This window comes from Astyanax mexicanus, chromosome 15 (assembly GCF_023375975.1).
Source record: "Astyanax mexicanus isolate ESR-SI-001 chromosome 15, AstMex3_surface, whole genome shotgun sequence".
Classification (NCBI taxonomy): Eukaryota; Metazoa; Chordata; class Actinopteri; order Characiformes; family Acestrorhamphidae; genus Astyanax; species Astyanax mexicanus.
Genome location: NC_064422.1, coordinates 24,724,313 through 24,750,246, shown reverse-complemented (window position 1 = coordinate 24,750,246; position 25,934 = coordinate 24,724,313). Strand labels below are relative to the sequence as shown.

Sequence of the window (25,934 nt, the reverse complement as noted above, 5' to 3'; positions counted from 1 at the left end):
ACAGAGTGTTAAGGTGAGGTTTTGCGTTAAATAATCCCTTAAATAATTTCAAGGGAACAGATCTTTAAGGAACTTTATGCAACACTTGATGGGTTTTAAGGTATTACTTAAGGAATACTAAAGGGAACATTTAAGGATTTATGGCGATTTCCTTTAAGTAAGGCCTTAGTTAACAATTTTGTATTTTTTTCTATAATACACTTATCCAGGGCAATCTTAAGCACAAAAATCACTTAAATGTGTTTTATGCAATTGGGCTGTCCTTAGAGACCTATTTATGTTATGGCACATATGCTCATTGGTGATGTTAAAAGGCAATCTTTCTGTGTCTGTGACAAACTAAAACATGTACCCAGTGTTTATGTGATGATACACAGATAGCTGGATTGCTAGCTAGCTTACTAAGATGCTTAGTTTATCAAATTACTAAGACTCAAAAGGATAAAACAGGATTTTGCATGGGACTTAAGCTTCACCTATTCTATATTGAGAGGACAGCAGTATTGGTGAAATACAACATAAATTAAAACCACATTAAAACAACTGGAATATAATCAAGAGGAAGAGGGATGATCACAAGCCATCAAACTAAACTAAACTGAACTACTTGAATTTTTAGCATTCAGAGTGGCATGGAGTGAGATAATCCAGGATTATTCCAACAAATATTATTATTATTAATATTATTATATTTCTGAACTCTTAAAACTTTATGAATTTCAGCCATTTCTTATTTCCTCTAAATAAATGTTTTGAATGACAATATTTTTTGGAATTTGGGAGAAATGTTGTCTGTAGTTTATAGAATAAAACTACAATGTTCATTTTACTCAAACACATACCTATAAATAGCAAACTCAGAGAAACTGACTCAGAAACTGAAGTGGTCTCTTAATAGCTGTATATTAGACTTTGAGATATTTATTTTATTTTTTTATATATATTTTTTCTACATTTACATTGAGGAACTAACTAAGAAAACTAACATTTAACAGTGACTAATAGAGAGCAAATCTTGAATATGGACTAAAAAAATCCAATAATTTGTGATTACCTTATTTAATATCCCAATATCGATGTGAAGCGGTAATTAAAGATCCTACATTTATTTCACCTTCACAAAGGTTTCTGGCTACCTGGCTTGGCCCTTTCTTTTATGTTTTTCTGCCTTCAGCCCTGTTATGTCAGGTAAGCACAGTCTGCAGCATCAAGAGCTTAATAATGCTGTTGATATTTAAGATATATATTTATTTAATCAACATTGTTGTTGTTGAACTCATATATCAGTTAAAGCAGGTCCTGTATTCTGAAAATCCTCCCCACTCACATTTTTCTATTTTACAGCTTAATTTACTTAATAATTTTGAGAGAATAATTTAGAAATAAAATTAAGCATCTGCCGTCTAGTTTTTTTTTTTTTTGTTCTGCTGGACAGGAAGCGTATCAAGATTTTTGCACATGCTATTTGACCATATGTTACGGATGCTGCAGAAAGAGATTAGGTTGGAAAACTCTGGAATATTCCTTTAAATGTGTGCCAGTGTCTAATGCCGGCACGCTGCAGGTCTGCCATTCCTGCAAGAGGTTTGGTGTGTGTTTTTTCACACTCTATTTCTGATGCCAAATGTGGCACTTAACTGCATCCCTTCTGCATGGCCTTCTTGTTCTCTTTCATTCATTCACTTCCTGCTTCTTCCAGAACTATTGCCCAGAAGGACAGTGCTGTTAGAATGCTTCTTCCTTCTTTCTCTCTCTCTCTCCCTTTCCTTCTGCCCCCACAGCGCACCCTGGCCTTGGATCCTGTCCATTAAGTTGCACCAAGCTGCTCTGTAATATGAAGGAATGGAGTGCCCCCGGCAGCCTGACATTCTGACTGTGTCATCATTAACCCGCCCTGCTGTAATAGCCTGCCCGCGTATCTGCTCGACGTGAGGCCGCATTTGCTGCATGGCTGCGGACGCCACTGGAATGGCACAAATTATGCGCTTTTTATTAGGCGCCGGGGTTATCCTATTAAGGGCCAAGGTAGAGTAGGGAGGGATATGGCTGAATGTGTAAAGCACTAAAAAAAGCCTCCCTGAATGCCAAATAGAGCTAATCCTGGCCCTCACAAAAAAAAGATGCAGCACATCTTTTCCTCAAGCTTTCTCGCACTCGCACTCTCGCTCTAACTCACTGATCCAAGAATTCTCTCAGCCCGCTCTATATAGATCCTTTCAAATGCTGATATATACAAGGAAATTGGATTTTTTTTCACGTTCTCACCCTTTGCACTTCTAGGGCAACAGCTGAACAACAGATTATTTCTTCATTAACCCGAGATTCATTAACACCAAACAGTAACAATATCCTGCCACTCTGAGGCATCACGTTTACACAATTATTCATCTTCTTACAATTTTGTTTGGATTGTTTAGACACAAGCAGACTTGCATATACAATGGCTTGCACCACATATGGATAGTTTAGTGAGTAGAAGATGAACTGATATCTAAAAGTCATGAAGCTACATATTAAATGCAAGATTAATGTTTTTCATTTTTTGCTTGTTGTTTTATAGCATTTTGATTGATGAAAAAATGAGAATATTGCAAATGTTTGGACATTTCTATTGATTTGAGCTTTAAGGTAAACCTTAAGTTAAGTTTCAGACCTTTATTCACTTGTTAGAGCTATGGCTTGTTCTGTCATCAGTAGAAAAAGCCAGTTAATGACATGTTGCAAGGAGAAAAAGTGGTCTCTGTATGCATGTCTTGCATTGAAACACAGGCTACAAATATATTTATTTCCTATATGTTGGTAGAGTAAATTATGTGAAAGATTACAGCAGCAGAAAAACTGCATTCCACACAAGTGCTGGGCGATTATGGCCTAAAAAATCTTCAATTTTGACAAAAAAAAAATCAGATTTTCGATTAAAATAAAAAAATCTAGTGTTCAGACGCTTTGGGTTGAGTCGACTCATCGAATGAGTGAATCAATGATTCAAAACATTTTTTTCAAGCCCATGCAGCGGAGTTACTTATACACAAACAATGAAGTTACACTTTAAAACGCAGGTTTTTGACCGAAAAACACGGAAACACGCCCTAAACGAATTACAAGAAACACTGAAGGAGATATTATTATTATTTTCTACAATTAATCACGGATCCTAGCCAGAGAGCGATGACGCTGCAGTTTTTAGAAACGGTAGGATTTATTTCTAGCCCAATATAAGCTTTATCCAATCAGGTGCTGGATTTTTTTCACTACGAGCTCAGTCCTCCGAGCGGAATGGTTAGAAATGCGCTGCGGGAGGCGCCGGTAACCAAAGTAAGACGGACAAACACTTCAGAAAATGAGCTGGGTTTTTAGATATTTTAAAAAGAAAAAAAGTCTGTAACGTTATTTTGAGGGCGTCCATGGGGATAGGGGCGTGGCCACCAGGAGGCACACGGACCTTTATTTAGGTTCAAATGCCCTCCAACAACACCCAAAACAACTCAAACCATAACTACATTTGTAACTTTTAGCCTTCCTCTTACCTGTAGTGTCTCTCTAAGTGAGGGCTGAGTCTTTATGCCGGTCTCAGCTGCTGCTGCTCAATCAGTCCTGATTCAGGCCACCTGGGACCCGCACCGGCTGCGAGTCACGGCGTGAGGCGGACCCACGGCTATCCGGCCTCCGCACGTCACAGTATGTAAAATCACGATTACTCATTTTGAACATTGCAATAAGACTGTAATTCTGATTATTCGAATTAATCGTGAAAATCGCCCAGCGCTATTTCACACTGTTGTGGCTAAACTTTGGGTGTAAATACGCAGTTCACATGTGTGTTGGGAGAACCCCTATTTTACAACCCAGCTCCTTCCAGGATCACAACATAAAGAAGGGAAGGACAACCAACTAGTAGTGATCTCTAAACACTTTATTTATTCAACAAAAATAGAAAAAGGTAAAAATGGGGGGTCACAACCTATTATTTACAATAAAATACATTTTAATTGCCCAGATTTTTGCGCTTTTGCAACTGTATGCACTATTTTAAACACTATAAAGAAATGTTCAATTCCTAACCTTCACCTCACACAAACCACGACTCCTTGCAAAAGGCATGTTATTTATTCAGGACGGTTTTGATGAATTCTGACAGTGCAAGTCAGCCGTGTTTTTTTCAGTGTCTGGACATGTTTGTCCGGAAAATGTACAAAAGCAATCAAAGATTCATGAACATCAGGCAGGAGTGGAATTCCAGACATTCCTGTTTAATGCCCCTTAAGAGATGTGTCCTGCTCAGAGACAAATAGGGAAATAAAGGAATAGAGGATATAAATTATTAAAAATCCTGCTCTCAAAATGTTCAGTCACATCCTGCTGTTTGGGCTTCACCCTCCACAGCTCTGTGGCATCCTCTCGTGCTGTTGTTTCCCTTTTAGCAGACAGAGCTTAATGCTAAAGCCTGAGATTTGCCACGGAAAACAAAAAAAGGCCTTTCCCCAGCATTCTTCCTCTGCTGATACACAAAGGCTGATGCTGGAGTTTTGTTTCAGCATTAGCAGAGATTTCTGGCCGTACTGTAGCATCAGCCAGTAGTGTTCAGTCCCCCCTTTGGAGCCTTCACCCCTGTGCCCTTTATGTTGTTATATAGCCCCAGCGTTAGCGTTAGCGTTAGCTTTTGTGGCTTTTTGCTTGTGATGTTGGTTCCCCTGCTGCTGGATAAACGCTGTTTTGCTCTCCGAGGGGAACAGGAGACTGAGGAGAGACAATTAAGGTAAGCTACGTGCGCTGAGTGCGAAATCCAAAATGGAGGATTCAGCCATGTTAATTAGAGGTAATTGCTGTATAGGCAAAGCAATTTGCTTGTTTTCTCTTCAGCACTGTAAATTGTACACCTTTTAAAGGCGTTGCGCTGCACTCAAAATAGAAGCAACTGCTCTTTTTACATCTGTGATGTAGAACATATGATCTGGATGTACTTAATGATAATTGAATGTATTTTAATGCCATACAGCATAAGTTAATTGTCCAAATTAGATAAATAGGTTGGCAGTAGACAAACAGTAGTGCAACAAAAATGGTTCAACCCTACTTTTTGCTACAAAAAGTAAATAAAAAAGTTTTTTTTGTAAATGCCATAATATTCCCAAAACCTGAAACTCACATGGAACCAAAAGAGGAAAAAACACAAGACAGACACAGGCTAAGGTGTAACAAATAACATTAAATATACTTTCTCTGTATTTCCATAAATTGTATTTTTAAGCAAAATGCTTTAAATTATATGTTGTTTTGATAGAAAATACATATAGTGCACTTTAGTGTTTTTTAGCATAACATTATAGTGTAAACAATACACAATGTACATCAATACTCAAAGTAGTACATTAACAATATATTTCAACTGTATTAAAAAGGAGTTTAAAAACATACTTAAATTTACTTAAGCTTGCAGAAGTTTGAAGAAGAAAAATGCACTCAAAATCACAATTTAATGCTTTTCTGTTGTGTTTAAATATAGCATAATTACAATTGAAATATACTTAAGCTGCCATAAGTTGTTACAAAATAGTACATTTAGTATGCGTTAAAGTACATGTTTTAATTTTGAAAAGTATGTCCACATTAATGTCAACCAGCCACTCGCATTTAGTAAAACTAAGCCGGATCCTCTTTCAGAGGCTGCACATGTGACGTTAGTACGTAAAGACGCATGATGTGCCCAGAAAATTTCCCACGAAAAGCGACCCGACAGCCCAGTTTTTAGAATGAATATATTAGGCTTAGCAGAGATGGTCGTTCCAGCACACTGGTACTGGTACCTTTGGACAGGTGAATCTTAAGTCTTCCCCAGTTTAGTTTTATTAAATCCATTTCTTAATATTGTTAATTAAAGATAAAAGGTTTTCACATGGCTAATGCTGAATTTATAGAGCAATTATGTTATTCTTTGATAAATCTGATTAATCATCAGATATTAAAGTATATTTTCCCTAAAACTGAGATGTCATTTCATTATCTAAGTCTTTATTCTGTTTACAGAATGCTGCAGCATCACACCACAAGTTTGCTCTGTTCTGATTCTGCCAAGGTTTCCGAGCATTGCCTTTAAGCCCAATTGAAAATAGATTTAGTGGAGGCTGCATCTATTTATAAAACAATCGAACGTGACACGATGAGAGCAGAAAGGCTGCGTTTGACAGCAGATCAATGAGCAGTACCCACCGCTCCCAAGGCTCAGGTCTAATTGATAATGGTGGCAGTTTTCTTTGTGCTCCTGGAGAGCGGCTGTGATGAAGTGGTCAATTGCAATTACATGCGAATGTGTCTAGATCTTAGCTCGAGCACAAATGCAGCACAAAACACATGTAACATTAATACTAACATGAATCCAGGTTCCTTCACAGCTCGCACTGTGGCATTAATGTGGTCATCAACAAGTTGTAGCAGCTGAAGTCAGCGGTGGCCTATTTAATCAGTCAAGCAAAGAGGATTCCAGTCTGTCAGAATATATTTCATGTCGTAGGTTGCGTTATTTTCCCCTCTTAAATCAATGAAGTGTTGACTGATATCTAGTTAATTATCCTTTATGATCGCGAATAGGATGGAGTCACTCCAGTATTGGCTGCACTATTTGAAGGATTGATTCTTGACATTAACTCCAAGCTATCTGGACATTTTTCCAGCCCACTGCAGATGATTACAGTCATTTTAGATCATTCTTGTGCACTAAAGACACTGAAGAGGACTCCTTGTTATGCATAATCCCAAAAGAGACGCAGTCAAGTGATCTACTCGTTACTCATGACTTTTAATCATGACGATTAATCCAGTAAAATAATGTGCAAAAATGAGTATTAAGGAGTATTCAGACATTCTAGTCAAAAGGCCCTAACTAACAGTGTGAATGACAGCACCACAGTCCACATCACATTTTACTTCCCAGTGACGTGTGAATTAAGTTTAGCCCACATTTCCGAGGCATTTACTTCTTACTATTTAGGCTCAAGGAATCCCTGCCAGAATTTGTCTCCTGTTTCAGTGATTCATTCATTCAGCAAGAAGCCAGTCAGGCAGACCAATCTGCTGGAAAGAGGCTGGCACTGGAAATGAATGGACGGCACACATAACACACTTACACATACACACAAACACACACACACACAAGGAGTGTGCCCCCTGCCCTAATGCCTGTGAAAATATTAAGGCACCACACCTTTTAAGAGAGGAAGAGGAGCTCAACATTAGCTCAAGAAAAGCCTCCAGAATGACATTAGGCGGTGCTCAAACTACGTAATTGCATTCTCCAGCTAATGTTCTTTTAATCAGAGACATTTTAATTAAATGGGAGGCTTAATCATTTCCACAGTAGCTTTAATGTGCTGGAAAGGGAATAAGGAGCCGATGAAATGCCATTGAATACCACTTACTATGGTATGTGTTCACGTTTTGAAGGAACCATCTCAGTCAAGTGCTACTCACTAGAGCTAATATCACTGGAGCTTAGTGCTGGACGATATGGCCAAAATTTATATCACGATATATTCCTTAATTTCGGTCGATACGATATAATTTCGATAACGATATAAATACTTTGTAGGCCTCAGAAAAACTGCTAAGAATCCCTGCAATGGAAATCTGTACACTAATGTCTGAAATTTTAAATTTAAGTCTTTAAAGCCTCCTCTCACAAAAAAACTGTATAATACTTTATAAATAAAAAATGATCAGAATAAATCAATACTCACTTTAATTTGCATGTAGCAAAATAAAAACATGACATCCCTGTCAAACATAAACCTATAACCTATATACAAATTACCAATATAAATAACTTTACATTACAACAGAGGCAGAGCTTCTTATTCTTTTGTAAACATATTTAACAGATCAAAACAAAAGTGCTTCATCCCTGTCAAATAAACAAACCTATATCAACTATAAATAACTTATATACAACATAAACTACAAAAGTGTTTTAGAATAAGGAAGATATTGTGTGTAGTGAATCTGCTTGAGGTGGAGGAACGGATGTATTACTGTTGCTGGTCGGCTCCACTCTCCAGAACAATTTGGAGCAAGCTGAAGTCTGAAGTTTATCAAACCTTTGAACGCCGAACCACTGAATTAGACCTGCCTCCCCCAACTATCCGCTCATTCTTCATCTAAAATGTCCTGCGATGAAAACGAGCGGGTTAGAGTCGGTTTCGTTTCATCGCGGGAGGTTTTAGGTGCGGAGATCCGCTCGGTTAGAGACGGTTTCGTTTCATCGCGGGCGGGTTTTAGGTGCGGTGCGGAGCTGAGATCCGCTCGGTTAGGGTCGGTTTCGCTTAATCGCGGGAGGTTTTAGGTGCGGAGCGCAGCTGAGATCCGCTCGGTTAGGGTCGGTTTCGCTTCATCGCTGGAGATTTTAGGTGCGGAGCGGAGAGGAGGCGACCCAGGTCTAGTCTAGCCTAGCCTAGCCTAGCCTATCTGGCTACGTGCCTGTATGATTGCGTCATCACGCACTGACGTAGCCCGGCTATGTTCAGGGCTGCAGTGAACTGACGCCGCTAAAAAACGCCTGTCTGTAAATAATACATATCGATATATCACAAAAATGATATCACCGTTATTGAAACATTTCTTATCGCGATAAATACCGATATCGAAATATTGTCCAGGCCTACTGGAGCTAATGTTTTTTTTCCCATTTTAAACCAAAATTTAAGTGTAAGCTAGGACTTCCTATTATATAATTTCAATAGGGCTGGGATGGTGAAGCTAGCTACAAACTTCTACCATACATTTAATGTTATTTGAAAGCTCACACACTTGAAGGAGAACACTATGCTAGACACGGGTGAGACAGATCTCAATCTCGCAGATTAGAATCAGAGATTGTATTAAAGATGGTAACAGTATTACAGGAAACAGCAAGCACAGGTGTAGCCAACAACAGTATGACAGCATGAATAAACAACATACCAGAGTGATTGAAGCAGAAGGTCATACACAGAAGATCAACGAGACTAACCATGGGCATAAACAAAAGGACTAAGCTAAAGCTGTAGTCACTAAACAAACAGGCAGAGGCCATACACAAAAGGCGATAAAGAGAACACTAGGTAGAGGCACTAGAAAACTAGATTTAATAACAGGCAATGAGAACAGGAAATGAAAGGTATTTATACAGGGCAGAACAGGTGAAAACAACTAAACTAATTAGTATGACGGAGAGTTTGTGAGACACAGTGGCATGTGACTGGGAGAGTTGGTAAAGAGCACAGGGTAATTCTGGGGAGTAACTGAATTAGAGTCAATGACAGGCAGACAGGAAGTGGCTGGCCTGATACTAACAAACACCTGATACTAACGAACTGACTAGCTTTCCACTCTATAATGTGGTGAGAGGGTGAACCATCTTACCCACCCAAAAAAACGAGGAAAGCCTTTAATACTCTCTGGGACGTGCAGAAACACATGTTTTTTTTTTATCAGCTGAAATCTAAACAGTAATCTTCCACAGGTAGAGCTTTCCCAATGCTAATCTTCACTGATCAAATGCTTGATCTTGACTTTCTTGACCGGACAGCTTGTGTTTTGTGTGCTACAAGGTACAGATTAGTACAGATTAAACTGCACAGTTTATGTTGGTAAAATAATCCCACCAACAGACATGGTTATGTGGTTTTTGACATGGCATGGTGTTTGTTTTAGCCAATCGTTCTTCTCAGTTTAGGCCTGACCAGTTCTCTGTGCTAGGCAGGTCTTCTAACACCATATGCTGGAAGCTGGAAGGATGAGGCCTAGCACATGCTTTGTCCATGACACATTAAGCCACCAAATCTTTTTAAACTGCTGCCAGCTCAGCATCAGTGGACAGATTGGAGATGCATGCTAAATGCCTATTCTCTTATGTCAGCTAGCAGACGCTTGTGTTGGCAAGTTACGAGGAAGAGAGCAGGGGGCATCTTACTCACTCACTCTGCTCTTTTGGACTTCCTGTCAGAAATGCTTGTTGCATGTGGCTGGAGGATACTGTTGTATCTAAAAAATGTACAAACAGGCTTTGTTATGTTATGAGAGAGAAAAGGAAATAAGTACATGAGCCGAAACAGCCACGTTGAAACCCTAAATGTTTGTTACTCAACATGGTTTAAAGCTGATGTTTGTAAGTTTTGGGATTTTGGGCCCTCTCTGGTGAGAATGGTTAATTGCACCGAGCATGCAGAAGAATCATTTTAAACTGGGCCGGTGTGATGCGGTCTCCTTTCAGAGCGGATGAATCCGAATCCAGGTTATGTTCAGTCAGAGAGAGAGGGCTCAGTCAGAAATTTTACTCCTTTGTTTCTTTGGTTTTACTATGGGTGAATGAGCTACTGACATCTGAGACACTTGTGTTTGACGTTGCCAAGATAGCAATGCGCCAGAAATTTATGTAAACACACCTTACTTTCAGACAACTACACCCATCAGCGTAGATTTATTCATAAGTGTCTTTGCTATTTAAGGGATGCAAGCGCAAGGCATGGAAATAGACTGTGCACGGGGTGTAAGATAGCAATGAGCATCGCAACGCGCCTTACACAGTGTGTAAGATAGAGCCCTGGATCAAAAAACTAGGGACAAAAGTAAATTTAGCCAATATGTCTGGCTGATCAATCATGTTTAAGATAAATGTGTAAATGTAAAGCATCTCTACCCTTTAAATCTGTAATAGTATGGTGTTCCTGGTCAAAACTGAAACTGAAGTAAAAAAAAAAAATAAAAAATCAGACCTGTCGTGGAGTCAAAACCCAACCCATGTCAAACCCCGAGTAATCTGTGTTGTCAGGCTGGATGGAAGCCCTGATCAAGGTATGACTGTAGGAGGGTTCACTCCAGTGCTTTGACACACCTTGTAACCCGACATCAGCGCGAGCGAGCGAGGAGTGTATCACAGCCATCTCACAGCGTGTGCGTTCCCAGATGTGCTTTCAGAAAGAGAAGCCTGTCAGCCTGGGCTGGTAAATCTGTCAGAGATTATGTGCAGATGATGGATTCTTCTTTATGGTCTGTTGATCTGGCTGGAATATTTACAGGATGCCATTACGTGCGTGATGTGCCATGGAAGCTTGATGCGGCGGGATGTTTAGGCTTGCCTGTCGTTCGGCTTGACAGGTTTTGTTTGAAGGAGGGATCAGGGTGGGTAATTACATTATTTGGAGAGGCACAAATAGGGGTATAAAAAAGGTAGTTACACCTGCCATTTCCATGTGTCTCAGATTCGTCTCCAATAAACACTTGTGATTGGATTTCAGGACAGGAGCTAACATTTACTATATTCATCCTTTGTGTCTTTGTTCATTGTTTGAGTGACAGGGTGATAATATCTCTCTGAGATGCACTGAACCACATACACACCTGTGTAAAGGTGTACATTAATGCTAGTTGTGATCAGGGCCATGTTTAATACAGCTCTGGAAAAAAATTAAGAGACCACTTCAGTTTCTGAATCAGTTTGAGTATGTTTGAGTAAAATGGACATTGTTGTTTTATTCTATAAACTACGGACAACATTTCTCCCAAATTCCAAATAAAAATATTGTCATTTAGTGCATTTATTTGCAGAAAATAAGAAATGGCTGGAAAAAAAAAATCAGAGCTTTCAGACCTCAAATAATGCAAAAAAAACAAGTTAATATTCATAAAGTTTTAAGAGTTCAGAAATCAATATTTGGTGGAATAACCCTGGTTTTTAATCACAGTTTTTATGCATCTTGGCATGTTCTCCTCCACCAGTCTTACACACTGCATTTGGATAACTTTATGCCACTCCTGGTGTTCAGCTTGGTTTGATGGCTTGTGATCATCCATCTTCCTCTTGAGTATATTACAGAGGTTTTCAATTTGGTAAAATCAAAGAAACTTATCATTTTTGAGTGTATTTTTTTTTCTTCCCAGAGCTGTACATCAATCTTGAAGACCCATCGGTGCACACGCATTAATCCAAAGGTTTAGGAGGAGTTTGGGAAATAAATGGCCATAATAATGACGTTTTTTGGGTTGATTGACACAAAATTTCTACAGTTTTTACAAACTGCACTGTTTGTAATCATTGCTGACCCAGATTTGCCAACACACACATGCACACAGATTGGCTGTGGCCTGAGAAGTGTTTCCAATAATATAGGACTCTCTGGAGCTGATAAACATGCCAGGCTTATTAGCACTTTTTTTGGGATACTCAAACGTTTGCCTTCTGTTTCTTTCTCATTTTCACAGTGGAAACAAAAATAAGAGATTATTTAGTTAAAAACGTAATATATATTTTTTTCTTTTATTATGTTGATTTTATATAGTGTACCAGTTACAATTCATTAAAACCCAGTGTTTATATGGAGACTCACATGCTGTTTTTTTTTTTTTTCACATCTGTTCTAAATGTAGTAGAAACTGCATGCTACATAGTGACACACTGAACACACTCCTGCAGCCCTCCCCTATATAATACTCTCACGTCCATACCAGCCCGTTTCTCACACATGTGCTGGACTTAAGGAAAACAGCTGGCCCGGCCGTGCTGAGAGCGAGTGGGAGTGATGTAGCACTCCGTATTACACAACTACTACACAAACATTAACACTAACTTCTAAACACACTAACACAGAGAGAGCAAACGTACACCCTGACTCACACACATTCATTCCCAGGTAGTTCCAGACATACACAAAAACACACACACACACCCAGACCAGGGCTGTAAAAATCCCCAGAATGTTGTGACTGTCCTGAGACAGAATGTAGGAGGAGAAAAACATGTTAGCTGGAATTTTTACAGAGTGGCTGAGCGTTGGTCCGGCCACGCTTTCATAAAGCAGACTCAAGGCCACTGTCGGCCTCCTCTCTCCCCCACTCTCCGCCAATAAACGGCTCTGCCAGGCCTGTCGGACACGGCACTAAATAGCAGCCGCCTCAACTGGGCTGAGAGCAGTGATGTGGCCATGTGTGTGTGTGTGTGTGTTCCTGTGTGTGTGCGGAAGAGCAGAACGGCCTCAATTCTCGCTCGGGGCCAAACGCCCTTCACCAGTGAAAATGCACTAAGCGCTTAAACGTTGAATCAGAGAAAAATGATAGCAGTGTTTTGTCTGACAGGCCGTTTCAGACACCCCCTCCTCTTCTCCCGCCCATGTTGTTTTGGCACTGGAGCGCAAATGTTTCGTAACTTGAGTTTTCCTTCTATTTTTTTTTTTTTTTTTTAGATAAAATAGTTTGATGAAGTATGTAAGCTCAGATGTTTCAAAACATTCCGTTCACTCTTTCTCTGCAGTCCAATTCATTTACAAACATTTACATATGACCACCCGTTACATACGGCCTACAGCAGTTCAGCTGTCAGATCATTTTGAAACGATGCACTGCTGTTTTTGCAGACAGTCTGTATCTGTCTGAAAAATGAGTAAATGTTGTGCTGTTCCTGGCTGTTATATCATCATAGCCTTCCAAACAATCCAGACATCCAGGGGAAAAAGGCTGGAGGTTTTTTTTTTTTTTCAATTTTTAAGACCTACACAAATACGAGCTCATATAAACAAACTTTAGGATGCTAAAACTTTTTTTTTTTGCTGACCAACGTTAAGTAAAATAAACTGAAATTAGTCCGATTTATTTTTTTTTCTATGTTAATGAACAAAAATGCTGTTAAAAGTTGAAGATGATGACAATCAAAAGGATGTAAATGAAAGTATTTTACTGTACTTCATTTCCTGTAAATTTTACTTCTACAAAAATCACATGTTCTCAAGAACACAGTTACCGCAACTCACGACCACATCCCATCACCAAATCCCCGATTCTTATCTTCCACAAACTTTACTTTGACCAAAGTTAAGTAGAATAAACTGAAGTTAGTCAGATTAAGTTTTTTCCATTTTTATAGAACAAAAAATGCTGCAAAGTTAAAAGTGATGGAAGTCTAAATAAGGATGCAAGCAGAGGTATTACTGATGGAAGTTCAAAGGATATTATTGTACTTCAAGCTGATGTTCGTAAATTTGGGGATTTGGGAGATTTAGGGCCCTCTCTGGTGAGAGTTGCACCGATTGCATGCCGAAGAATCATTTTAAACTGGGTGGGTGTGATGTGGTCTCCTTTTAGAGCGGAATCCAATTGAATCTAATTCCAGGTTATGTTCAGTCAGAGAGAGAGAGCGCGCTCAGTCAGAAACTTCACTTCAACTATTCATTTCACACTTTGTATTTACTATGAGTGAAGGAGCTACTGAGCTCTAAGTTTCCTCTTCTGAAGTCTCCATTGCTCCACCAGCCGCTCGCGTTCAGTAAAACTGATCCAGATTTTCCTTTAGAGGCTGTGTGTGTGATGTAAGTACGTAAAGACGCATACCATTAAACATAATATTTTGTCCCTTTTCATTTAGAAATGCTTCTGCTTTCAGCTTAGAAACTAAATAATACAAACTGCTGCTTTAATGTCCTGTAAATTTTATCTCTACTAAATTCACATATTCACTAGAAAGCAATTCAATGCAACGTATCACTATCACCTACCTTTAACTCAACCAAACTCAAACCCTGATTTCTATCTTCACTGATTAGATGTTTTCTGGCCTTGCACCATAAAGTAAAAACCAGCTGTACTCCTTCTTTAAAAATATATTAAAGTTCTACTTTTACAGATGTCTCACATTATCAAGCTAAAGGCATGGTCTAAGCTTACAAAAACTGCTTTCTCAAAAAAAACTTGTAGTGATGGGATACCATCAAAAGTCGCACAAACAGTTAAAGAGGTGTTCTTTTTGTGAAATGTACCTTTCTTGTGAGCAAAGGACTATTTGAAACCCACAGGACTAGTTTCTTAAATGCTTTAGGCTTTTCTAGATGTTCTGTAGTGGAAACTGAACTGAGTAGAAAGTCTCCATTTAAAGGGGACGAGGTCCCTTTTGGACATTCAGCAATTTTTGTCCATGTTGTCTCCTGCTCTGCTGTGCTGACAGAGGACGTGTAGAAGCTGGAAGTGCTGAGGTTTGTAAAATGAGTTAGCTGCTGGCATTACGTGTTATCTCTTATCACAAACACGCCAATGAAAGCAGCTTTATTCTCCCACAGGTGCTCCTCATGCCGCTCCCTGCTCAAGCACATTCGCTCCTTCCACCATGACATTAGCTCCAAAGGTCACGTCTGTATGCACCAAAGGAGTTCTAACAATGCTCCATTTGCTAATCATGCAAAAGTCAAAAAGTCATGGAGCAGTGCCAGTAGAAAGGGCACGAGAATTAGAGAAGTTTAGCTCATGATGCCTTTTAAAAAAGGCTAAATGGTGTTTCAGTGAGTTTCTGGCCAGAGTGCTCAGAGTGACTTTTCAGCACGAGATGAGAAGATCCTGAAATAGAACAGAAACAAAATATACCAGATTAGGTTTGGTTTCACACTGTAGCTTTCTGTGCAGACTAATAAAAAAAACTTTCCAACATCCTGCTGTCACTGGCTACCTGGACTGTTTCTCTCTTTACTTTTCACCACAGTTTAATTTAAATTAACTACATTGTACAGAGACAAAAAAAACATGATATCAAACTTGATAAGTACACAATAGGATAGATAAAGAACCTATTTCATTCTTACATTATTTATATTTTATTTAGTTGTACTTTAATCAACCACCACTCTTTTTTTTGCTGTAACTTTGGATAGGAGAGTAACACAATTTCAATGATCTGTATGTCCTGTACATATGCAGTATTAACAATAATACTACTTGACTTAACTTGACTTAAACCATCAACAAATGGCTTTCCTTGTATATCAAGAACCATTTCATTAGAAGTAATAAACTAAATAGTTATTTAAAGCAGCAGTCCCTAAGATGCTTTTACTTTTGCTTTCAACTAAAAGCAGTGGTATTCCTAAGATGAGCAGGTCAAAACTTTTATAATGAATGGTTTCATTGTCCTGGTACGGTCATGCCTGCAGCATCTAATACAGCTCTGGTAAAATGAAGAGGCCACTTAAAAATGATGAGTTTCTTTGATTTTACCAAATTGAAAAAACGTCAAGCCAAGCTGAAATTCTTGAACTTTTGCACGAGGAGTGGCATAAAGTTATCCAATAGCAGTGTGTAAGACCAGTGGAGGAAAACAGGCCAAGAGGCATGAAAGCTGTAATTTAAAAACAGGGTTATTCCACCAAATATTGATTTCTGAACTCTTAAAACTTTATGAATATGAACTTGTTTTCTTTGCATTATTTGAGGTCTGAAAGCTGCAAATAAGTGCTCTAAATGACAGTATTATCATGATATACTCAAAAACACAGACTTTAACACAGCAGTATATCTACAGTAACCTGCATTGAAAGAACTTTTCTACCTGCTCTTCAATTGCACATGCTCATCAGTCTTACAGACTTATGGAGTGTCGCTTTAAATATTCAATTTTTTTTTTTTTTAGCAGTCTTTCTTTAAAACAGTTAAGGAATGTGTATCTAAATCTGCTTAGTCCAGCTCGGTGTGTATGGACCAGATAGACTAATAAGTTTTAAGGCTAATAAGGCTTTTGAGAAGTTGCATATGGGTTGCTACCAAGATCAATTCTTTCATTTATTATTAGCATAATTAGCGTGTTTCAACAAAGCTATTCCTTTGTCTCAAATGGTGCAATAAGCTTTAGCACACTCGTGAGTGTATTGTTGCCCTCTGAGCGATTATCAGCGACACATGTTTAATGTTATTTACCCAGTGAAGGGTCAGCGTGGGATTTGGGCAGCGTGTGCAGTTGCTTGCCTCATTAGTTTTGTTCTTGCATCTTTTCTTATGGTGCGAGTTTTTGTGTTATAAACACCTTTTGTGCTTTCACCCTCAGCGTTTTGCTCATCTGCTGCTCTTTTAGTGCTTACATGGCAATCAGGCTACCTGCTTTTATTTGCTAGCCTTTGTGTGTGTGTGTGTGTGTGTGCCAGGAACCTGGAGTATACAATGTGTTTACACTCAAGTGCAGGGTCATGTGAAGTGCTGGCTCAGCGTATTGTGATCTCTGGAGAGGTCTCAGCAGAGCTGCTTTAGAGAGGCTGCACAGTAAAGCCACATCCCAGAGGCCCATCTCTGACTCCTCTGAAGTGTGTGTCAACCGGGGTGACAGCTCAGATAGCTCCTCTTCACTGAGCCTCCCCGTCAATACAGGACCTGTGCTTACTGGAATTACGATAGAAAAACAGCTCCTGTCCTTAACAATACAACCTCTCTCTCTATCTTTCCCTCTAGATCACTCTTTCATTCTGCTCTCATCAGTTCAAAGTGAATTAAATTGTTAATTGTTGACAGTACTATCAGATGTATACAATACAATACCTCACTCTCACTCAGCCTCTCTGTCTCTCTCTTTCTCAGTCAGTGTCTCTTGTACAGTCTTTCTCTCTCAGTATCTTATCAGTCTCTCACTCTTTTTTACTTTCTCTCTTTTCCATCTTTTACTACTCACATTCTTTGTTTTATCTTTTTAAATGCATTGCTTTAATTGAATGGGTCTCTCTTTCACCTCCTCTCACAGAATATCTTTCATTTTCTCTCTTTCCTTCTTATTTCTCTCCCTCTTTACAACTTCACAACTTTCTTTTCTTCTGTCTCACACTCTTACTTTTCTCGCCCTTTTACTTCTTGGGCAGCGATATAATCAACATATAAACATATAATCGATTATAAAAATTTGTCGACTCCGAATGTTCATTGTCGACTAATCGTTAACCCTCTGGGGTCTATTAACTCGCCAGCATGTCAAATTCAATGTATCCTGATGTTTGTGTTAATAGCTTTGCAATGATACAGCTCACAGAATTAGAGAATTAGATAATCATCTGCCTCATGCTTTGTCTAACTATTGCAAAGATGTTAATAAAAATTTCAAAACACAAGCCAGTTGTTGGACCCCAGAGTTAAGTTGCAGCACTACACAAAGTACACAAAGACACTGAAATGGTCTTGTGTCTCTAAAAAGTGTCCAAACCAACAGATTACACATTTCCTTACTAAATGTCTGCACTTTCCACATTTAAAGGGCAAAGTTCTGAATATTTGAAGGACATTTAAATCACGTGTTTAGCTGTTTCTATCCATTTAAAACAAAGACAGAGAAAGCTGGAAACAGGAGCCGTACCACAGCAAGCATAGATGGAGGGCATTGCAGAGATAATTGTTGACTAATGAGAAAAATATTCACCAGATTAGTCAACTACAAAAATCATAGACTGTATAGCTGGACAGAGCATCGTCTCTCAAAAGTGAAGCCACCACAGGTCGGGTGCCCCCCTGCTGCTCGGTTGCAGAAAGCTGTGTAACCCCACCCATCCGCATATGTTTCAATGGCAAAACAGACAACTTTCAATTAAGGTTTTTTTAAATATACCGTAATTCTACCTCCATTATTTAAATATAACAGCTAGTGTAACCTCTGCTTATATTGTCAAATTTTTATATCCCCACAGAACTCGTTTGTTAAAATATTCAGCTCTATTCAAAAAGGTGTGGTTATTGTAAAAGGGCTGGTTATGGGCGGGACCAATAACAGACTGCAGCCTGTGACCTCGAGAAAGCCCTTAGGGGTGGGTTTATGTAAATGAGTAGGCTGTCTCTCCAGAGTCTTTCTCCCTCCTCTGGTATCTACTGCGCAGACTCGGGTATCAGGATCGCCAACATGGCGGAAGATTTTGGCTTCATTTTCATTAAATGAATGGGAACAGCAACACGGCGTCCATCTTTTTTACAGTCTCTGACAAAAATAATTTGTTTCAGCACTACTCTCTTCTTTTCTCACAGCCTTACATACTGTCACACCCCCTTTCTCTCACTGTCCATATTTCTCTTTCTATTTCGCCCTTATTTTGTCTGCATTCCTTTCTTCCTACTTCTTACTTGCCCATCTTTTCCATCTTCCCATCTTGTTTTTTTTAACTCCATCACCTCACCTTTCCTCTTTACACATCCGCCTTGCTCCCCCTCTTTCTCTTATTTTTTCTCTCATATTTTTTTCTCCCTCTCTTGTGTCCTCATTTCTTGTGTCTCTCTCAATCTCTCTTTATTCTCTCACTCCTTTTCTCCTTCCTTTCTTCCTCTCCCTCTTTTTCACCCCTACACACCTCCCTCTCTCCTGCTCGCTTCTTTCTCTACCTCTTTTTTCAACTCTCTTATTTTTTTCTTACCCCTTTTTACCTCTGCCTCCCTTCCTCTCTCTTACTTGCCTCTTTCTCTCCCTCCTTTCCTCTGTTTAGGTATCTCCATCTGTCACTCACACACACATTTTTTTGTTCCTGAAATCGGATGTTCTCACACATTCTGGAGGTTTCCTGTTCTCTGAGGGTGTGTGGAGTCTGTAGCGTGAGGTGTGTGGATCAGTGCTGCTGAATGTGTGTGTGAGAGGGTGATGCTGATGCTGTGAGAGTCTGCTGTATTTGTTCTGCTGTGTTATGGTGTGCTGGTCCAGTGTGCAGTGGAGTGTTGTGTTGTTCTCAGCCCTTTTGGTACTTTTATAGGAATAAATGAGCTTTTCCAGCTCCTGCTTAACAAGCGTATGCAGAGGGCGTGTAACAGCAGGACCAGGGCTTTCCATCTCCAGCTCTTTTTCTCTTCACTTTGTCAGAGACTCTCTGTTTGGGTCATTTGTGTTGTGGATCTGATGTGTAACACTGGGATGAAGTTCACTGGAACTGTGTGAAAACACTGCAGTCCGGATACATTTACCACACAGAAGAAGAGCGTACCACAGAAGCAGGTTCAGTTAGCTCTTTATGAAGCTGCTTATATTTGATACATAATCGTTACCGTATTTGATACAAAATCATTTCACTGAGGGCAGATGTCAACCGTCCTCATGATGAAAGGTTTGATATCTGAGTCGTGATATCGATATCATATCAGCAGCGGCGGATGCCTGCTTAAAATACTTCGTACCACATCTTTAACCCCTTAACCTCTTAATGCAGCGCCAATAAGAAAACCTTAAATATCAGCCGACGTTAGACGGGAAATGGACGAAGGAAACACAGAGTTATAAGTTATAAGACCCACTTAGGTTTCTGTTGAACATTCTGTTGACAGTCGTGCAAGTTACAGTTTGCATACCTGCCACCAAACCCCCACCCCCATGTGACAATAAGCGATATTGTGATGAGGTCAATAGAAATGCTCATCACCAGTAGTGTGTGTATTGTAATACTTGCCTGATATACCTACCTGTAATATTTACCTGCAATAATTACCTGTTATACCTACCTGTAATATTTACCTGCAATACATACCTGTTATACCTACCTGTAATATGTTCCTGCGCAGTTCTTCAGTTGTTAAACGGGAGAGGGGGGGCGGGGTCGCCGCCGTTCTCCTTCAGTCTTTGACTAGGTCTGCCTAACAACAGAGCGATCTATATTCTGATTGGCTCAACGAGAGTACATTATAATATACAGCCGATGGATTGGCAAGCATGAGAAATACAATGTGTGGCATGTGAGCGTGTGACCTCAAAGCGTGAGACTTGAGAACACTGGCAATGCACATCTTTGTTGTTATCCGACTTATGTTCTTTTTCTTCATTAACGAACATAAAGTTTAGAGAGTAAAAGCACAAGACCTTGGACCCCCATGTCTATATTTGTTGGTGCCAATTGTTTGGAATATTGACTTGTTTCTCTGTTAGCATATTGCTTGCTGCTTATTGATAATTTGTGGCTACAAATTGCATATACTCCCATAGAAAATTACTGGTTGCATTTCACTCCGTCATCTGCTAGTCTAAAAATCTCCCACACTGTACAGCACAGCATTGGCCCTGCTGGCATGCAACAATAATGAAATGTGCTTTTTTTTACAGTGTGTACAGTGGCAGTACAAATTGAGTAATAATTTGTGTAAGAAGGGCGGAACGTGGGACCACATTTCAGCTCACTTCAGTACATGTTTTAATTCACTTCCACACTCTGAACTGACTTAAAGTGTGGACCCGCACACAGACCCTCAGGGTTTGACCTATTGTACCCATTACCTACAGATTATTACTTTACACATTTAGTTTTATAGCAGTTATTAAACAGGTTATAGTTGTTTCCGAGTGATAAATGACAACATAATAATTGATAACAATAAGTGATAATAACTGAATAATTAGTCTAGGGTTGAAGGCTAGTATTTAGTGTGATCATCAGGAACATTTTAATCTCATGTAATAAATAATCACATTGTTTTATGGCCTGATTGTAGCGCTGTTTTACATGAGGCATAATAACACAGCACTGAGACTGAATGAAATCATCAATCAGTAATTTCAGATAAGCGCATTCCTATTTGACTTACACTGGAATTTAGCCAAGATGAATGCACTGCTAATGTTTTATTCATACGCCATCATGCTCACTTGATGAGCTGTCTGTACCCTGTCTGTTAAATATCTAGCTAAATAAAATCGATTCAGTGCACTGGGCAAATTTGCCACATCTGGAAGTGAGCCGTCTTCATCATGAAGCAACAGAAAGTCTGGTTCGATTACGCTCATCCAGAAAAGAAGCTCCAGCTCCAGCTCAGGGAGCACAAAGGAGAAGAGGAGGAATGTAGAGCTGGAGTCTCTGGCAGCTTCCACGCTGGCTTATTTAATGATCGGTGCATATGTCAGCCTCACAGCTGCGTCTGGAACAATCGCAGCCAGCTGAGGATGGAGCTGAATGCTTGACTTTGCCAAAATCTGAATCTGTTTCCACTGCACAGCTCCTCATACCTCACCATGGTTCAGAAGATGAAGCTTGTAACATGCACAGCCAGCATGTAGACATTTACCTTTCTCTGTGCTTCATTTCAGATATTATATCTTCATATTACACACTATGTATTACGCCGTCAAGTGCCTGGATTTTTATAAGGTATTATAATCTCAGATGTTAATTTTTTGATGTTGCATTATTGTTTAAAGTGCATTAAGATCATTAAAATCACAGTAAGATTTTGAAGCAACATATGCTGCCTTCAAGATCTTTTCCAGGGATTCCCAAGCATTTTTTAACAAGACAAGGCAAAACCACACACTGCATATACAGTGAGTCCAAGAAGTATTTGATCCCTTGCTGATTTTCTTTGTTTGCCCACTAATAAAGACACTATCCTTCTGCACTTTTAATGGTAGATATATTCTAACATGGAGAGACAGAATATCAAGACAAAAATCCAGAATATAATTTTAAAGAATATATTTTAATTAATTTGTATTTCAATGAGGAAAATAAGTATTTGATCCCTCTTGCCAAACACACTCAATACTTAGTGGCAAAGCCTTTGTTTGCAAGCACAGCGGTGAGACGTTTGTTGTAGTTAACCACAAGTTTAGCACACACACCAGGGGGAATTTTGGCCCACTCTTCTTTGCAGATCCTCTCTAAATCATGAAGGTTGGTGGGCTGTCGCTTGGCAACTCTGACCTTCAGCTCCCTCCATAGATTTTCGATCGGCTTGAGGTCTGGCGACTGGCTGGGCCACTCCATGACCTTAATGTGATTTTTCTTGAGCCAATCCTTTGTTGCCTTTGCTGTATGTTTAGGGTCGTTATCATGTTGGAAGACCCAACCACGGCCCATTTTCAGATCCCTGGCAGAGGGGAGGAGGTTGTCCCTCAGGATTGTGCGGTACATGGCTCCATCCATCTTCCCAGTGATGCGGTGAAGTAGCCCTGTACCCTTGGCAGAGAAACACCCCCAAAACATTATGCTTCCACCTCCATGCTTGACGGTGGGCACAGTGTTCTTGGGGTCATAGGCAGCATTTTTCTTCCTCCACACATGGCAGGTGGAGTTGAGGCCAAAAAGTTCAATTTTGGTCTCGTCTGACCACAAAACCTTCTCCCAATAACTTGGTTCATCTTTCAAATGATCATTGGCATACTTGAGGCGCGCCTCCACATGTGCTCTCTTCAGCAGGGGTACCTTTCGGGCACTGCAGGATGTGAATCCATTGTTGCGCAAAGTGTTGCCAATTGTTTCCTTGCAAACTGTGGTCCCAGCTGCCTTCAGGTCATTTGCTAACTCCTGCCGAGTGGTTGCAGGACGATTTCTGACCGTTCTCAGCATCATTGCCACCCCACGAGGCGAAATCTTCTTTGGAGCACCGGGCCGAGGTCTGTTGATTGTCATGTTATACTCTTTAAACTTTCTGATAATTGCACCAATAGTTGTTACTTTCACATCCAACACCTTACTAATCTTTTTGTAGCCCATTCCAGCTTTGTGAAGGTCAACAATTCTGACTCTGAGGTCCTGTGACAGCTCTTTGGTTTTACCCATGTTGGAGACTTGAAATCTGTGTGATCTGTCTGATTCTGTGGACAGGTGTTTTTCACACAAGTGATTAGTGAGAACAGGTGGCTTCAGGTCAGGTAACAAGTTGATTGGGAGTGTCTAACTGGTCTGTAAAAGCCAGAACTGCTAATGAATACTAAGGGATCAAATACTTATTTCACTCCATGAAATACAAATCAATTAATATATATTCCTTAGATTTATTTTCTGGATTTTCTTTTTAATATTCTGTATCTCCATGTAAGAATACATCTACCATTAAAAGTATAGAATGATCATGTCTTTATTAGTGGGCCAACGAAGAAAATCAGCAAGGGATCAAATACTTCTTGGACTCACTGTATTACAAAGGCATGGCTGCGGAAAAGAAGAGTATAAATACTGGACCTTACTTTCCACCAATAGAGAATGTGAGAAGACGTGTGCAGGAAAAATAGGAAAAAATAACACCTTAAACTATTCATTGCTTGGTATCCTAGCTGCTAAAAGTCATAATGCTTCAGGAGTTGAAGCTTAATACATGTACACAAACACAAAGCTTGATCTAAAAATAAAAAGCTTGGTTTGGGGCATATTCTCCCCGGGATTATTATGTGTATGCAGGTGCTAATCCATAAAGTGCTTGTTAATCCTATGTGCAGTGCATTAAAGTCATTTTATCCGAATGAGATTCGTTTCTCAGGGGGTCCTGGGGTAATTTTCTCCTTTATGGAGGGTTCTCTGTGATTTTATTATCGTCCATATATGTGTTTTTCTCCGACGTCCTCTGAGAAAATTACAGGCTTATTTCCGTCTGGAGTCACATCTTTGAGTTTCGTCGCCTCGCGTTTAATAAAATAGCTATTTGTCTACTGCTTCGCACCATAATTACACTTTGGGTGCACGTTTTCATAGAGATCCACGTAAACAAGACAGTGAGTGGAAAAGGAGGAGCTACTGAACACAATGTCATGTGACAGACAAAGCCAAAAAACTCATTAATCCTCCTGTTTTTTCAATTGCAGTCCGGATGTAAGAGTTTTATCACTGAGTAGAAGTGTGAAATATTTTCCACAGACATCTCCCTAAGAAACGAATCCCATCTAGATAGGACTTAACATACAAACAAAATAAATTGATTCAAACGGACTCCTTGCTTTTTATTGGTGTGAATTGAATACTTACATTTTTACAGTAATCATCATGTCTAGTTTGTCTTTGTTAATTAAAGCAATTAATCTGTTTAATGCAATTTTTCCCTATTATGGGTTATACTGTAAACATGTTTTAACCTAACATGCCTTGTCCTGTATACGGGTGTAGGTGATACAAAACCTTTTTTTTTTTTGCAGAAAATCCTTAAGATAGAGGGGTGTAATATCAAGCAGAAAATTGACGAAAATCCTGGCCTGTTAATGGGTTAAACTGCAAAACCATATCGTTTATCATTATCCTACAATACAGATGCAATGAAATTAATAGATATTAGATATTGACACAGTCCACAGTGGGTACTCCATACTTGTACTAAATCAGCTAGTACACTATGGAAGTAGTCGATTTGAGACACAGCAGGTCTTTCTCATTGTGGGGGGGGTTTACATGAACCTGTAGAAGAGTGAGTGTGGAGAAGGCTGATCTCTCTCACTCTCACTGTGCTGACCTTTGGACTCCAGCTTCCAGAGAGAGGCTGAAACCTCCAGCAGGTCTGAAATGAGCTCTGCTGGAAGCGTCTCAGCAGGAATGCATGAAGTCATGACATGGAGTAAAAATAGTTCCTCCGGCTATATGAGACAATTGCTATCACATACTTCACACGAGCAGTCATCGCACCTCGCACCTCCAGTGATGTTTGTTTTGTCAGTTCAGTGGTGCAGTATGTCCTCCACTGCCCTACACATATTGATTTTACACTACGATGGATACGGTTTGAGGTATTTGACACTGAGCGTGTAGGATGTCATGCATTTCTCATGAAGGTCTCTCAAATAATACGATTTTACCACAATCCTGACAGGAATGACATGCCTCTGCATTTTGAGCTGACTCACCAGTTTTCTATCTCCAGTACATCATGCTTTTAAAAGGAACTTCCTCATCTCTGACTAAATTTGAGCTCCAGGCTGTTAAACCTGACAGAGGCATTTTCAGAGTGGATATTAGGGCTCCAGAAATAGGTAGAGCAAGAGATGTGTGCCAGAATCTCCTCACAGCCCACAATGGACGCACTCAGCAGGGCAGGGTGGGTTTATTTTCAAGTGCCAGGGTCTGTGGCGGGGCTTTTTGTTGACGAATGGAACTAACAGCAGATTAACCTTTGGCTTGCAGGCAGACGAGGGAGCAGGAGACGCCTCCGGACTTCTTCTACTTCTCTGACTTCGAGCGCCACAATGCAGAGATCGCTGCCTATCATCTCGACAGGTAAATGCCATAAATGTCAGCCACCTGGAGGAATTCAATTCTGTATATAGCCTAGTGTGTGTGAGGCCTATACAATATACTGTTTAACGCTTCTTCAGCCTAAGGCTTAAGCCTTAAAAATAGGACATCACAATTAAAGAACGCCTTTTTAAAAAAATATATATTTAACCATAAGGATCTCTCATCTTCATCGGAACAATATAGAGAGATTCAACTGCAGGCGATTAGAACATGATCACTAATGGTTTGGGTCTGTAA

At 39.7% G+C, this 25,934-nt stretch overlaps 1 protein-coding gene across 2 annotated transcripts in view; it reads left to right on the top strand.

The window, feature by feature from the left end:
- The window catches only part of fam20cb (FAM20C golgi associated secretory pathway kinase b), a 69,941-nt gene that overhangs the window by 30,000 nt on the left and 14,007 nt on the right, over positions 1–25,934 (top strand). For both annotated transcript variants that reach the window (XM_022664811.2, XM_022664810.2), the window contains one exon: positions 25,584–25,676. In XM_022664811.2, the coding sequence (XP_022520532.2) occupies positions 25,584–25,676 (93 nt within the window). The remainder of the gene's footprint in view (positions 1–25,583; positions 25,677–25,934) is intronic.